The 15,964-nt window shown below is 36.7% G+C and overlaps 1 protein-coding gene across 1 annotated transcript; it reads left to right on the top strand.

Moving 5' to 3' along the window:
• Positions 1-859: 859 nt before the first annotated feature.
• On the top strand, positions 860-9,676 carry LOC131959792 (retinol-binding protein 3-like). Its single transcript, XM_059325012.1, has 4 exons — positions 860-2,199; positions 4,646-4,836; positions 6,395-6,537; positions 8,889-9,676. Exons 1-4 carry the CDS (start codon positions 1,006-1,008, stop codon positions 9,212-9,214), a joined length of 1,854 nt encoding a protein of 617 aa, XP_059180995.1. The 5' UTR covers positions 860-1,005; the 3' UTR covers positions 9,215-9,676.
• The last annotated feature ends 6,288 nt before the right edge of the window (positions 9,677-15,964 follow it).

A 15,964-nucleotide genomic window follows, 5' to 3' on the forward strand; every position in this document is an offset into this window, starting at 1 on the left:
ATGAGGCCAGTTTCAGTTTGATGATGATATACCAAGTAAAACTGGAGACAAGCTCAAATAGATTTAGTATCAAATGATAGAACTGGATGGAACCCTCTTATATGGTAGATTTGACACCTTTGGTCACATTTGCAACATTTAAAATTCTTTACTGAGCATGATAGTGTTTTGAAAAGTAAGAAAAAGATTCAAAATCACATTTTATGTTGGACTAAAGGACTAAAAAAGACAGAAAATGACCAAAAACAAACACAAAATGACGGAAAAAAAGACACAACAACAGACACAAAATTACCAAAAAAAAAGACACAAAATGACAAAAAAAGGGCACAAAATGACCAGAAAAGACATTAAATAACGAAAAAAGACACAACAAAAGACACAAAATTCCCTAAAAATACACGAAATTACCAAAAAAAGACACAAAATGACTTACAAAGACACAAAATCACTAAAAAATACACAAAATTCTCCATGGAATTAAAAGTTAGATTCCTCTTTTGTTGAATTATATAGCAATCATGAGTTTTCACATGGGGTTTTTCCCCACATTTTCTTGTTTTCATCTTCAAAAACACACATACATCAATACATCAATGACTTCCAGTTGTAAATACACAAACAGACACCAAAGGGCTCAATGAATAAGTGAACCCATCAACCTTAATCCCTTTCTCGGTAGCTGTCAGGTACAAAGCTCACCTTTTCTGACCCAGCTAGCTTTAAATAGGTGGACAAAATACCTTGTGTAAATGAAAGACGATTATCTTTGGCAACACCTCCTTGTTACTACATCTGCATGGTTTGGTTGTTATTGCCTTACAGAAGCACTCAGGATAATGCGATTAAAGGGTTTACGGTCGGTTAAATCCTCTTATGAGTGTGTTAACAGAAGCCTTGCAGCCAAAACAGCCATTTGACAGAGAACCTCTCCGGAGAAGGAGGTTCGGCTCGGAAAAAACCTCCACTTACTCGCTTTTTGTCCGACTAAACTGATTTTAAAAAATGGCAAAGGCATTTATTTTGATAGCTCCGCTGCTCCTTTTGGGAAATGTTTTCTTCATCAACGCCTCGTTCCCCCCCGACCTCATCATCGATATGGCAAAAATCGTCATGGACAACTATTGCTCTCCGGAGAAGCTGGTGGGGATGAAGGAGGCAATCGAAGCCGCCGGCAGCAACACGGAGGTCCTCAACATCCCCGACGCAGAATCCCTGGCTCAGGTTCTGAGTGCCGGAGTCCAAACCACAGTCAGCGACCCGCGTCTAATGGTCTCCTACGAGCCGGACTACGTCCCCGCGGTCCCCCCACAGATGCCCCCGCTGCCCCCCGAGCAACTCATCGCCGTCCTCCAGACGTCCATCAAGCTCGACATCCTGGAGGGCAACACGGGCTACCTGAGGATCGACAACATTCTTGGGGAGGAGGTTGCCGAGAAGGTTGGTCCGTTGCTTCTGGACTTGGTTTGGAATAAAATCCTGCCGACTTCAGCTCTTATTTTTGACCTTCGCTACACCAGCAGCGGGGACATCTCCGGGGTCCCGTACATCGTGTCGTACTTCACCGAAGCCGAGCCGCCGATCCACATCGACAGCGTGTACGACCGTCCCTCCAACACCACCACCAAGTTGTTCTCCATGTCCTCGTTGCTGGGGGACCGGTACGGCCTCACCAAGCCCCTCATCATCCTCACCAGCCGGACCACCAAGGGGATCGCCGAAGATGTCGCCTACTGCCTCCAGAACCTGAAGAGGGCCACCATCGTTGGCGAGAAGACCGCCGGCGGCTCCGTGAGAGTCGAGAAAATCAAGGTTGCCGACACCGGGTTCTACGTTACCGTGCCGACCGCCAAGTCCATCAACCCCGTCACCGGCGGCACCTGGGAGGTTACCGGGGTTACGCCCGACGTGGAAGTCAACGCGGAGGACGCCCTCGCCACCGCCATCAAGATCGTCAACCTGCGGACACAAGTCCCGGCAATCATCGAGGGGGCGGCAACCCTGATTGCCGACAACTACGCCTTCGAAGATGTTGGCGCCAGCGTGGCGGAGCAGCTGAAGGGGCTGCTGGCGCAGGGAGAGTACAACATGGTCGTCTCCAAGGAAAGTCTGGAGGCGAAGCTGTCCGCCGACCTGAAGACGCTTTCTGGGGACAAAAGTCTGGTGACCACCAAGAACACGCCGGTCCTGCCCCCCATGGTGAGACCCTCGGTGTTTTTGTTGTGGAAATGTCTTTAAATGCAACTTGTTGGTGTACAGAAAACAGATTTTGTTGCTGGTTGGTTTAAATAGAGTTCTTATTTTACTGACAAAGGTTTCTATTGTGTCAGATTTAATTCGTTTTTATTTTTTGGAAAATGGTTGGTTTTAGTTTAGTTTTTATTAGTTTTTTTTCCCCATAAATTTGACAATATTTTTGGCGGAAATTTGTCACTTTTTTTCTTTAAATTTGGAACTTTTTTCTTGTAAATTTGTAACTTTTTTCTTGTAAATTTGTAACTTTTTTCTCGTTAATTTGTCACTTTTCTTCTCTAAATTTGTCACTTTTTTCTTGTAAATTTGTAACTTTTTTCTCGTTAATTTGTCACTTTTTTTCTCGTTAATTTGAGAATTTTACTTAGAATTAGTTTTAGTTTTAGTGTTAGTTTTTATTAGTTGTAGTTTAGTTTTTATTAGTTGTAGTGTGTTGTAATGGGATTGTTTGTTGGGTGCCAGATTCAATAAGGTCACAATAAATGTGCAAATTTGTCACTTTTTCCCCATAAATTTGACAATTTTTTGCCGGAAATTTGTCACTTTTTTTCTTTAAATTTGTCAGTTTTTTCTTGTAAATTTGTAACTTTTTTCTCGTTAATATGTCACTTTTTTTCTCTAAATTTGTCACTTTTCTCATTAACTTGTCACTTTTTTCTCGCAAATTTGAGAATTTTATTTAGAATTAGTTTTAGTTTTAATGTTAGTTTTTATTAGTTTTAGTTTAGTTTTTATTAGTTTTAGTTTAGTTTTTATTAGTTGTAGTTTAGTTTTTATTAGTTGTAGTTTAGTTTTTATTAGTTGTAGTTTAGTTTTTATTAGTTAAAACTCACCATATTCAACAGTTGAATAGATTGAAAAGCATGAAAAAGCTCACAATGTCAATCCTAAAAACAAGTCTTTACACCAGACTGAAATCCCTGTGAAGAGGTTATTCACTCATTTTAGTTACATAATTATAATATTTTTGTTTTTGTTTGGTCATTTTGTGTAATTTTTTGGTCATTTTGTTCTTTTTTGGTTCATTTTGTGTCTTTTTGTATCATTTTTGTGTTTCTTTTTGTCATTTTGTGTCCCTTTTTGCCTTTTTTATGGTCATTCTGTGTCTTTTTGCCTTTTTTTGGTCATTTTGTGTCTTTTTTTAGTCATTTTGTGTCTTTTTCAGTGCTTTAGTCAAGACTGAAATCCCTGTGAAGAGGTTGTTCACTCATTTTAGTTACAAAAAGACACATGTTGTTAAAATAAGCACATAAAGCTATGGTAAGTAGGTCAATTATACTCAGAACAAGATAATTAAGATGCTATTGATAGACAGAAGAAGAAAATACTTCACGTCAGCTTCATGTTTTTTGCGGTGTATTGAAGAGTTTTGGTATTCTGTTCAAAAGTTTTCTAAAGTATTTGTTCCAGTGTTGTGGTGATGTTGGACAGATTGTCCTAATGTTTGTTTTAATGCTTTAAAAAGTTAAATTAACCAAGAATATTTTACAGCGTACTGGATAAACATGCTTTGTGGAGGATATGATGTCAATATAAATACGTTTAGAAACATTTGTAATATACAGCACAAAGTTATAATAGTTTTGGATTTTTCATTAGTTTTAGTTTTCATTTCGTTGTGATTTTTTCTTTTCAAATCAAAGTTTGCTAGATTTAATTAGTTTTTATTTTTTGGAAAATGCTTAGTTTTACTTTAGTTTTTTTCCCGTAAATTTGTCACTTTTTTTCTAGTAAATTTGTCACTTTTTCTTGTAAATTTGTCACTTTTTCATTAGTTTTAGTGTAGTTTTTATTAGTTGTAGTTTAGTTTTTATTAGTTTTAGTTTAGTTTTTATTAGTTGTAGTTTAGTTTTTATTAGTTTTAGTTTAGTTTTTATTAGTTGTAGTTTAGTTTTTATTAGTTGTAGTTTAGTTTTTATTAGTTGTAGTTTAGTTTTTATTAGTTGTAGTTGTTTTGTAATGGGGTATTTGTTGGGTCCAGATTCAATAAGGTCACAATAAATGTTTCCTTTATTTCCTTTGTCTGATCCATCTCAGCCCCAATAAGTTTATTAAGTCATAAAACCAGATAGATGAAATAGATTTCATATCAACCAAAAAGGTTTACGGATGAAAAAAGTTGTCAAAGACCAAAACGAAGGACATTTTCACTATAATTTTAGTTAGTTTAGTTAGTTTTGTAACCACAAAATACAGTTTCAGTTAGTTATCGTTTTTAAAAACTCTTGTTTTTATTTTTATTTCAGTTAAAGAAAATGTTTTTTCAATTCCAGTGTCCGTTGTTTTGTTAGTTTTCGTTAATTATAATAACCTTGATGCAGCAATTAAAATATATGTATTTGTTACCTATAATATACAGAAGCTAAGTGATTGTTTGTTCCTCCTCCGACAGGATTATACTCCTGAGATGTACATCGAGCTGATCAAAGTCTCCTTCCACACCGACATCTTCGAGAACAACATCGGCTACCTGCGCTTCGACATGTTCGGAGACTTTGAGGAGGTGAAAGCCATCGCTCAGATTATCGTCGAGCACGTCTGGAACAAAGTGGTCAACACTGACGCCATGATAGTTGACCTCAGGTTGGTAATCCTGCCAGAGCTTCTCTTAGCTCCAGAATCGTAGTATTTTGCTTGTGAAGACACATCATTTTAACCCTTTGATGCACAACATGGGTCAAAAATGACCCTCATTCATTCCCATGTTATTTCATGCTGCTGTGTGCTTAAATTACCTGGGGGCCGCTGGAGGCAGTAATAAAGAAAACTAGAAAATTTCCTCTCCATCAAAGCAATCAACAGAAATAACTGACACCAGTAACAGCAGCCAGAGGTGGACAGACTGGAATTTCTGGCCTCGAACAGAAAGCATTTTTGGCAAAACCATAATACCTATCATTGATCCGACTTCACTTTGAGCGTCCTGAGTTCTTCCTGAACGTCTACATATGATTTTTTTTAAGAAAAATGAAAAAATAGCTTTGTTAGAGCGATCTAAAAAAACTGTTACATCTTCCCTTTTTCCAAAATCTCCCTGCGTTTGTAATATGGGAGCCAATGAGGCTGTTGGTGGTGTTGGTGGATCATCTGTGCGTCCTACGCCCAAACTATAACTCTGACAGCTTTACCAGAGGATTGTGAGGGAGAAGACTAATTTTCCTGCGTTTCTATGTATAAATTATTTCTGTAGAGTGGAATTTGCGGCCTGGAGCGCAGTTTTCAAATTTATTTTTTGACAGTTTCTTCTCTCCCTCTACACTCTGAGCGATGATGTCACACACTCTGACACGAACATTCCGTGCAATACACACCCATTATAATCTCAGAATTTCTCCAAAAATGATCATGGTCATTGAACAGGGATTGATAAAAAACTATATGACCTATCGAAACGTGGATTAATACACCGATACACAAGACTTGTGTCTACTGTTTAAAGTTTAAATGGAGTCTCTAGGTGAAATTATGCCGGAGAAGTAGACGTTTAAAAATCTCCAATTATTGTTCTTTTTCGCTCATTTTTTGTCGGGCGTCCCATTCACTTCAATGCAAAATTTTGGGCTTACGTCGCAAAAAATTCACATTCTGTAGAGAAAAGTAATAGCACACCGATCCCGATCAAACCGCACGTTTTGATATATAATTTGTCCTGCAACTCTTCAAGTTGTAGGACTAGTAGCGGGACGAAATTGCGTCCGGAAGAGGAATAAGAAGAAATCCACAGTATAACAGTAGAGCAGCACTGGTCCCTACAGATATTGCTGGATGGGACCAGTGCTGGGGAGATTGCCCCGAGGCCCTAATAAGACAAACATAGTCACACATATACTCACATTGTTAATTTAGTGAATCACTTTTTGTATCACTACTCTTCTAATGCACAAGGTCATTTTAGACCCATGTGTGTTACACTTACAGACCACCAAGAGATGCAAAATGACCACAAAGAAAAATAAAATTACTTTAAAAAACACTACGTAGAGACTAAAATGAATACAAGGGACGAAAAAACAAGTTTAAACAACTCTAAAGTCTGGTGATGGGGTGTTTTAAATGATTCAATTAAATACCTAAGATTACTATTTAATTAAATAAATACTGTATGATTCTATTCCTCATTGTTCTGTATGTGTTCTAACAGGAACAACATCGGAGGCCCAACAACAGCCATCGCTGGGTTCTGCTCCTACTTCTTTGATGCTGATAAACAGGTTTTACTGGACAAGTTGTACGACAGATCGACTGGGACCACCACGGAGCTCCAGACCCTGCCCCAACTCACTGGTAACCACACAATACATACAACTCAGGCCTTTATATGTGACTTAGTGTGTATCATGTCATTGATTACTGTTTGCAACAGCAGAAGACGTTTCCTTTAAGAGTTAGTGGAGGGTAAAAACAGCTAAAGGGCCAGAAACACAACTCCAAATGCAGCTTCAAGAATATAAGAATATAGAATCTAGCATCTCTGTGTTTTTTAACCCTTTGGAGTTTGGGGCTATTTTGTCAGTTTTTGACTCCTTTTCATTCTGCCTGTATAAACCACTTTACCATGCCATGTTGGTATCATGACCTGATTATTATTTCATTAATTTCGACTTACTGGATCAACATTTTGAACACACAAAAACCCACAAAAAAAATACAAAAAACACAGACAAAAACACATGAAAACACACACAAAAACAAATTACAAAAACACAATTAAAACAAAAAACCTAACACATAAAAACACACCAGAATTTTTTTTTTTTTTTTACAAAAACACACAAAAAATTACAAAAAACACACAAAAACACACATAAAAAACACAATGAAATGACAAAAAACACACCAAAAACAGTAAAAACAACAGATTGCATTAAAAATGCTGAATGCACACTGCAAAATTTGAAAAATCATGTTACTACACTTGGTCGAGGTGGGTTTTTTTTTTTTACCATTACTAAAAAAGAGTTGACGCACTAAATTGGAAATGAAAACTTGTGTAAAAGCCAAAACTTTAAAGTTGAGCTGACAGCATGACTCCATGCTGCTGAACGTCTTTACGTTGTGACATCTTTCCTTTTGTGTTATTTTGTGTCTTTTTTGGTCATTTTGTGTCTTTTTTTAGTGAACTTGTGTCTTTTGTTGCGTCTTTTTTAGTTATTTTGTATCTTTTTTGGTCATTTTGTGTCTTTTGTTCTGTCTTTTTTAGTTATTTTGTGTGTTTTTTTTGTCAAGTTGTGTCTTTTGTAGTCATTTTGTGTATTTTTTTTGTCAAGTTGTGTCTTTTGTTAGCCTGGCTAACACCAGACCAAATCTCATTGGAGATTAGGTCTGGACACCTACAATGCATTTCTCCGTAGAGGAGGCGTGGTTTACGATCCTCCAGAGCCGTTTATTGGGCGCTTAGAATGTCTATCAAAGCGTCTGTAGGTAGCTCTTAGCCAATCAGATCAGTTATACCAGATGACGTAGTAGAGCAACAGAGATGGATGTTTGTTGTGTGTGTGTCTGTGAGAGAGTGTTGCTGCTGCTTTGCTTCTCCAGTTCTCGCTTTCTGCAAGATTATTTATTTTCACGCTTTATTCCCCCTCATGTCATTCAGCCACACACATCCACTGATTTTATGGGCAACAAACAAGCTGCTGCGGGTCTCTGGGGGCTTCGCTGTCCCCCGATTCGGAGCGAGATCACCGGCGGTGACCGGCGGTCTCACCGGCTCGGCGCAACGAGCTGCAGAAACCACCCGTGCGGCGCTGATAGCCCCGCTACCGGTGATCTCGTTACGAGCCGGGGGACAGCGGAGCTGCCAAGAGACCTTTCGCCTTTCAACTTTGGCTCTAAACTATTTAAAACACCATCTACAGCTAAAGAGAGTTTCGCGTCTGCAGCAGCCATGTTGGATCCGGAAAGCTTCCAAGTGCCGAGTAGTACGCGTCATCGTCTCACCGTCCCTCCCCGCTCTGTGATTGGATCCCTAAAACAGGGCTAAGATAATCGCCTCGTTTCCAGACTGGCTGGAGGTTCGAAATCAAATTCGAGCGCGCAAGGCAGTCTGGGTATACCCAGGCTAGTCTTTTGTAGTCATTTTGTGTATTTTCTAAGTCATTTTGTGTCTTTTTTTTGGTCATTTTGTGTCTTTTGTTGTGTCTTTCTTCGTTTTTTTTGTCTTTAAGTCATTTTTTTTGTTGTTGTCATTTTGTGTCTTTTTGTGTCTTTTTTAGTTATTTTGTGTCTTTTGTTGTGTCTTTTTTAGTTAATTTGTGTGTGTGTTTTTTGTCAACTTGTGTCTTTTTTAGTCATTTTGTGTATTTTTTAAGTCAATTTGTGTATTTTTTAAGTCATTTTGTGTCTTTTCTTTGGTCATTTTGTGTCTTTTGTTGTGTCTTTCTTCGTTATTTTGTGTCTTTAAGTCATTTTGTGTCTTTTTTTTAGTCATTTTGTGTCTTTTTGTAGTCATTTTGTGTTTTTTTTTAGTCATTTTGTCAAACTAAAACTGGCCTCATGGAGTTTACAGCCAGAACTTTAGAGGTAAATTTACAGTAGGGCTCCACGCTGCTTTGTTTTATACTCTGATGGAGGCAACAAGTCTTTTGGAGCCTCCACAGGGTTTTAACCTGATTCTTCCTCCTCCTCCTCTTCCTCAGGAACCCGGTACGGCTCTAAGAAGAGTCTGATCATCCTGACCAGCGCAGCGACGGCTGGAGCAGCTGAGGAGTTCGTCTACATCATGAAGAAGCTGGGCCGGGCCATGATCATCGGAGAGACCACCTCCGGGGCCTCCCACCCCCCCCAGACCTTCGCTGTGGGCGACACCGACGTCTTCCTCAGCATCCCCACCGTCCACTCCGACACCTCGGCCGGGCCGGCCTGGGAACGAGCCGGCATCGCCCCGCACATCCCCGTCCCCGCCGCCGCCGCCCTGGACGCCGCCAAGGCCATCTTCAACAAGCACTTCACAGGACAGAAGTAGAGAAAACCTAAAAAAACAGGTCCTGATGGAGCCAGAGGGCTTCAACAGTCACTTTGTCTTTAAAAAGCCAAATAGTTTCAAGGTTTAGAATTTAGATTTGGGTAGAATCACTGCAAAAAACAACAAAAAATAAGAAATAAATGACTAGAATTAAGCAAATACATGCTAGAAACAAATTAAATTATCTGCCAGTGCAGTAAAAGTACATTTTCCTTTGTAAGAATTCTTTTTCTATTCTATAGGACACTCATTGAAATACTTTTCCAAATTTCAACCCTAGAGAATATTGGAGGATATTACATACAGCCAGAATGTGTAAAAAAAAACATACGAAAATAATATTTTGAGAAAAAAGTTTACGAGATTAGTGGCGAATCTACGAGAAAAATATGTGCAGATTTATGAGATTTAAAGTGGTGAATCTGAAAATGAAAATAAATGAATGAATGAAAATTTGGTAACTTCAGGTAATATTTCGAGAAAAAAGTTGCAAATTTACTAGATTAAAGTGGCAAATCTACAAGAAAAAAAGTCGCAGATTTAAGAGAAAAAAGTGGGAAAAAAGCAACTTTTTTCTCTTAAATCTGCGAATCTGCTTTTTTTCTTGTAGATTTGCCACTTTAATCTAGTAAATTAGCATTTTTTTTCTCTAAATATTACCTGAAGTTACCAAATATAGTTTTTTGCCAGATAAAGGGTTAAATAAGTTAAAAATATATATATCTAGGCACTGGAAAAACTAATGATAGCTTGAAATAAATCCAAATATTCTTATTTTGAGCAATTGTGGCAACTGTAATAACATTAAAATAAGGCAGAAATACTTGAAACGAGCACATTTTGGTGGTAGAAAATGCTTTTAAAATAACAAGCTTCATGTTTTTTGCAGTGATGTAGATTAATCTGTCATCTTTCTATCAAAACCTTTTTAGGCCGATTGTAATGAAGAGCAAAGGTTCAACAGAAAGGATTTTATTCTTTAGTTCTTATTTCTATTGAATGTTTCTCTGGCTGCTAAAGGTTTGGAGACCGATTCTTTCATCAAGTGGGTAAAAATAACGTGTCAAAGATCAGTTGTAACATCTAAACAACTTTAAAAATTACATTTTTGAGAAATCATATGCAAAAAAAAAGAAAAAAAAATCCTTGCAAACTACATTTGGATTCAGATTTTGTATGTGTGGAGTTGGATTTTTGGAATTGGCACCTTTGTGAAGTAATCTTAATGCTTTTTGCCCTGGTCAGAATCATTGATTATGTGATTAAATGTCCATTATAAGAACCTGTGGGCCGACTTGGGTTGTATCAATTCACAGTGGTGAAACACAATAAAAGACAACTGAAATACAAACGTGTGTCCTGGTCCTTTTTGAATTTAATATGTATATATTCTACAGTGAGGTGCAGGTCATTTTAACTCTTTGGAGTTTGGGATTATTTTGTGGGTTTTTGACTCCTTTTCATTCTGTATAAACCACTTAAAAATCTTTACCATGTCATGTTGGTATCATTGTTTTCAGCACAACCTCACCTTTATGACCTGATTATTACTTGTTTTCATGTTGACTTATTGGATCAACATTTTGAACACACAAAAAAATACAAAAAACACACATAAAAAACATAAAACACACAAAAACAAGAAGTTTTTTTTATCAAAAACACATTAAAAAACACAAAAAAATAAAACAAAGGACAGAAAAAACACCAAAATACATAAAACACATTAAAACACACACAAAAAACACAAAAACAAATGACAAAAAACACATAAAAACTATAAAAAAACACATAATATCACATAAAACACACAAAAAACATTACAAAAAACACCAAAAAATAAAACAAAAGACAGAAAAAACACCAAAAAACACAACAAAAACATATAAAACACACATAAAACACACACAACAACAAATTACAAAAAACAAATAAAAACACAGTAAAAAAAACACACAATAACACATAAAAACACACCAAAAAACATAAGAAATGGCAAAAAACACACAGAAAAACAGTGAACACAAAAGATTGCATTAAAATGCTGAATGCACACTGTGCACAAAATTAGAAAAATATCTGCAAAAACAGTGAAATCATGTTCCTACTCTCGGTAGTAAGAGTTGATGCATTAAATGTGACATGGGAACTGGTGGAAGAGCCAAAACGTTTGCAGTGTAACTGCGAAAATACTCCACAGAGTTTCTGTCCTGCTGCACATTCTGCAACAACTAATCTGATCTTGTGGAACTTTTGAAGTAGAGCGAGTCAGTTTCTTCTGGCTCTCCAAACACTGGAGGGTCTCTGGAGGTCTCTGGAGGTCTGTGGAGGTCTCTGGAGGTCTCTGGAGGTCTGTGGAGGTCTGTGGAGGTCTCTGGAGGTCTCTGGAGGTCTGTGGAGGTCTGTGGAGGTCTCTGGAGGTCTGTGGTGCTCCGGGCTGGAAAAAGCCCCGACTGACGGAGGAGTTTACAGGCTGAGCTGCTTGTGGTCGGAGGGCCTTCAGACCCAGGATGACCTGACGCCAGACACAGAGCTTTTGGTTTCAACATTACATTGTTAATAAGAATTATTAGGATCTCAGTTCATGTGTTCTATGGAACTCCCACATCATCATAATGTGTGTGTGTGTGTCCAATTTTCTTTGCTTTCACGCTTTACTGTGGCCAGAGAAACCACCCGAGTGTACAGAAACACAGAAACACTGAGTTTAAGAAAAACATTCAGATACACAAAACACAAGCTAACTGATAAAACATCTTCATCAATCTGACAACAAGAGCAGCATTTAGAAAACAAAGACCACAACACAACACAAGTGTTTCCAGAGGACACTTAACGGTGATGCACACGTGTGGACACGCTTGTGATATTATTAAGTTATGTCAAGATAATGCTAGCGTTAGCTGGCGATTGATAGCATGCTAACGTTAGCAGGCTAGCAAGACCAAGACCAACTGGGTGCCGTTGAGAGTGACCAACTAAAACGTGTATCATTCATTTATTTGATTTGTTTAACTGCAATGTTATTGATACAGGCTAGCAGGCTAATGCTATATATAACATTATAACATTAAATTATAATTATCTTGTAATAACGTGATAATATCACAATTTGTGTACCACCCGAGTGTACGGAAACACAGAAACACAGAGAGTTTAAGAAAACACATTAAAATACAGAAAACACAACAAACTGAGAAAACATCTTCATCAATGTGACAACACAAGAGCAGCATTTAGAAAACAAAGACCACAACACAACAGAAGTGTTTCCAGAGGACACTTAAAAGTGATGCACACGTCTGGACACGCTTGTGATATTATTAAGTTGTGTCAAGATAATTATAATTCCACGTTATACCATTAGCGGCTGATCATAGCATGCTAACGTTAGCAGGCTAGCAAGACCAAGACTGAAAAAAAAACAGAGCATATCATTCATTTATTTGATTTGTTTAACTGCAATGTGATTGATACGGGCTAATGTTAGCGGGCTAACGCTAGCGGGCTAACGCTATATATCACATTATAACATGAAAATATCATTATTATGAAATAACTTGATAATTTCACGTTATAACGTTATAACGTTATAACGTGAACTTATCATTATCTTGTAATGACGTAATAATATCAGGCGTTTCCAGACGTGTGCATCACTGTTAAGTGTCCTCTGGAAACACTTCTGTTGTGTTGTGGTCTTTGTTTTCTAAATGCTGCTCTTGTTGTCAGATTGATGAAGATGTTTTCTCAGTTTGTTGTGTTTTCTCTAGTTGCAGTGCTGTGAGCTCTCAGGGTCTCCGTAAAAACCAGTTGACTTGTATAATAAAAACACAAAAGTAATCCCAGATTATGTCACAAATTTCTCTGCAGATACGATCTAGAAAAGAAAAATTCAAATCTGAACAGCTGTTAAAAAAAAATAGAGAGAAATTCGAGATCTCACTGCGCTGCAACTTAAGAAAACACATGCAGATACACAAAACACAACAAACTGAGAAAACATCTTAATCAGTCTGACAACACAAGAGCAGCATTTAGAAAACAAAGACCACAACACAACAGAAGTGTTTCCAGAGGACACTTAAAGGTGATGCACACGTCTGGACACGCTTCATATTATCACATTATTACAAGATAATGATATGTTCGTGTTATAACGTTATAACATGAAATTATCACATTATTTCATAATAATGATATTTTCGTGTTGTAACGTGATATAGCCTATAGCGTTAGCCCGCTAGTGTTAGCCCGCTAGCATTAGCCTGCTAGCCCATATCAATCACATGTCAGTTAAACAAATCAAATGAATTAATGATTCACGTTTTAATTGGTCTCTCTCAACGGCAACTAGTTGGTCTCGGTCTTACTAGTCCGCTAACGCTAGCAGGCTATGCTATCGATCATCGGCTAACATTGGCATGCTATCGATTGCCATGTCCAGACATGTGCATCACTTTTAAGTGTCCTCTGGAAACACTTCTGTTGTGTTGTGGTCTTTGTTTTCTAAATGCTGCTCTTGTTGTCAGATTGATGAAGATGTTTTCTCAGTTTGTTGTGTTTTGTGTATCTGCAATAATTGAGTGGACTCATGAAGTTGAACACTAATCCTCCCAGATTAGCTGTAAAATTATAATTAGAAGATTAAATTAAAATACAAATGCACACACTGGTACAGTGAGTTCAGGTTTGCCTCCATTTTCTTATTTACAGTATGTAGTTTATCTTTGGTTTATTTGTGTAGCATCGTGAACTGAATCATGCTGATTTATTATAGTTATTATTGTTAATAGGAGTTCAGACCTCCGTCTGTTAGAGGCTAGTAATGAGAAAAAAAGGAAAGTCTGACTTATTTTGTACAAAAATCACCCAAAAAAGACCAAACCAACCCAGCTGGTGACACTGAACGGCCAGATGAACTTCTGCTGTCAGAACGGTGGAAAGTCTCACCACAGGAAGTGGTGAATCAAATCTGAGGGTAAAATAAAATCTGCTGCATCCTCAACCCCACCGGACTAAACACCAAGTTCCCCTCACAGCTGGAAATACCCAGTTTACAGCTGTAATTACAGCTTCTGTGGGTTAAACTTCTACTGACTGTTAGCTCACTGTGCTAAAGATAATGCTAATGGTCAGTGTTAGCTTGTAGAATAAACTCTAATCTCAACACAGAAAATGAAATAACATCAAAGATATTTGCTACTAATGTTTGATTTTTACTATTGAATGCTACCATTAAATGTAACATAAGTAATAACATAATATCACTGTATGCAAGAAGATATAGAACATGTATAGAATCCTGAGAATATATATCGGTAATATATATCCTTTATTCTGGTTTTAACTGGTTTTATTCTGTTTTTAAATTGTTTTATTCTGGTTTTAACTGGTTTTATTTTGATTTTATACAATTTTATTCTGTTTTAAAATGGATTTATTCTGGTTTTAAATGGTTTTAACTGGTTTTAACTGGTTTTATTCTGTTTTTAAATGGTTTTAACTGGTTTTATTCTGTTTTAAAATTGTTTTATTCTGGTTTTATTCTGTTTTTAAATGGTTTCATTCAGGTTTTAACTGGTTTATTCTGTTTTAAATGGTTTTATTCTGCTTTTAAATGGTTTTATTCTGGTTTTAACTGGTTTTATTCTGGTTCTAACTAGTTTTATTCTGTTTTTAAATGGTTTTATTCTGTTTTTAAATGGCTTTATTCTGGTTTTATTCTGGTTTTAAATAGTTTTATTCTGGTTTTATTCTGTTTTTTAAATGGTTTCATTCAGGTTTTAACTGGTTTATTCTGTTTTAAATGGTTTTATTCTGCTTTTAAATGTTTTTTTCTGGTTTTAACTGGTTTTATTCTGGTTCTAACTGGTTTTATTCTGTTTTTAAATGGTTTTATTCTGTTTTTAAATGGCTTTATTCTGGTTTTAAATAGTTTTATTCTGGTTTTATTCTGTTTTTTAAATGGCTTTGTTCTGTTTTTAAATAGTTTTATTCTGGTTTTAATTGGTTTTATTCTGGTTCTAACTGGTTTTATTCTGTTTTTAAATGGCTTTATTCTGGTTTTCAATGGTTTTATTCTATTTTTAAATGTTTTTATTCTGGTTTCAACTGGATTTCTTCGATTTTTTAATTGTTTTATTCTGGTTTTAAATGGTTTTACTCTGGGTTTTTAGGATCATGGAATAGAATAGCCTTCTGAATATAACATTCATTTTATGAACTTATACTTATATTTTCCTAAAATATTAATTAAACAATTGTTTTTTAAGGATTTTTGCATGGATGCTACGTTTTAAATGTATATTTTAAAATCTCTCGTACCCCCAGGGGTCCGCGTACCCCCATTTGAGAACCACTGCACTAGGACAATGTGCCAACTGAGTGTGTTTGATGGATTGTAAAAAGTCTATAATGCTTTATAATATTTATAGCAGCAGTAATAAATCACTGCTGTTTGGGGAAAATAGAGTCCTGATAAATCTCCCCTGTCTCCAGCTCAGAGCTCTGACTGACTTATACGTTCCCCAGTAGTATTAATGGAATTTTATACTTTCCAGAATCCCAAAAAAAGCACCAAAGAACAATAAATGTAGTTTATTGACAGTACTGTATAATCTCTCAGTTAAAAGACTCTCTGGCTTCTACTTGTGCAGCATATTCTGTTTGAGATCAAAGGCTCAAAGTCTTTCATCTTCCAGCAGATATTTACTATTTTTCCTTCATCACAATTTTTCTTCGAGGTAA

This window comes from Centropristis striata, chromosome 21, assembly GCF_030273125.1.
Source record: "Centropristis striata isolate RG_2023a ecotype Rhode Island chromosome 21, C.striata_1.0, whole genome shotgun sequence".
In the NCBI taxonomy this organism is placed as follows: domain Eukaryota; kingdom Metazoa; phylum Chordata; class Actinopteri; order Perciformes; family Serranidae; genus Centropristis; species Centropristis striata.

Excerpts from the sequence above, each read along its gene's own strand:
- LOC131959792 (XM_059325012.1), top strand. The coding sequence starts at position 1,006 with ATGGCAAAGGCATTTATTTTGATAGCTCCGCTGCTCCTTTTGGGAAAT. Across the intron at positions 2,200-4,645 it reads CGCCGGTCCTGCCCCCCATG|GATTATACTCCTGAGATGTA; the intron begins GTGAGACCCTCG and ends CTCCTCCGACAG. Across the intron at positions 4,837-6,394 it reads GCCATGATAGTTGACCTCAG|GAACAACATCGGAGGCCCAA; the intron begins GTTGGTAATCCT and ends GTGTTCTAACAG.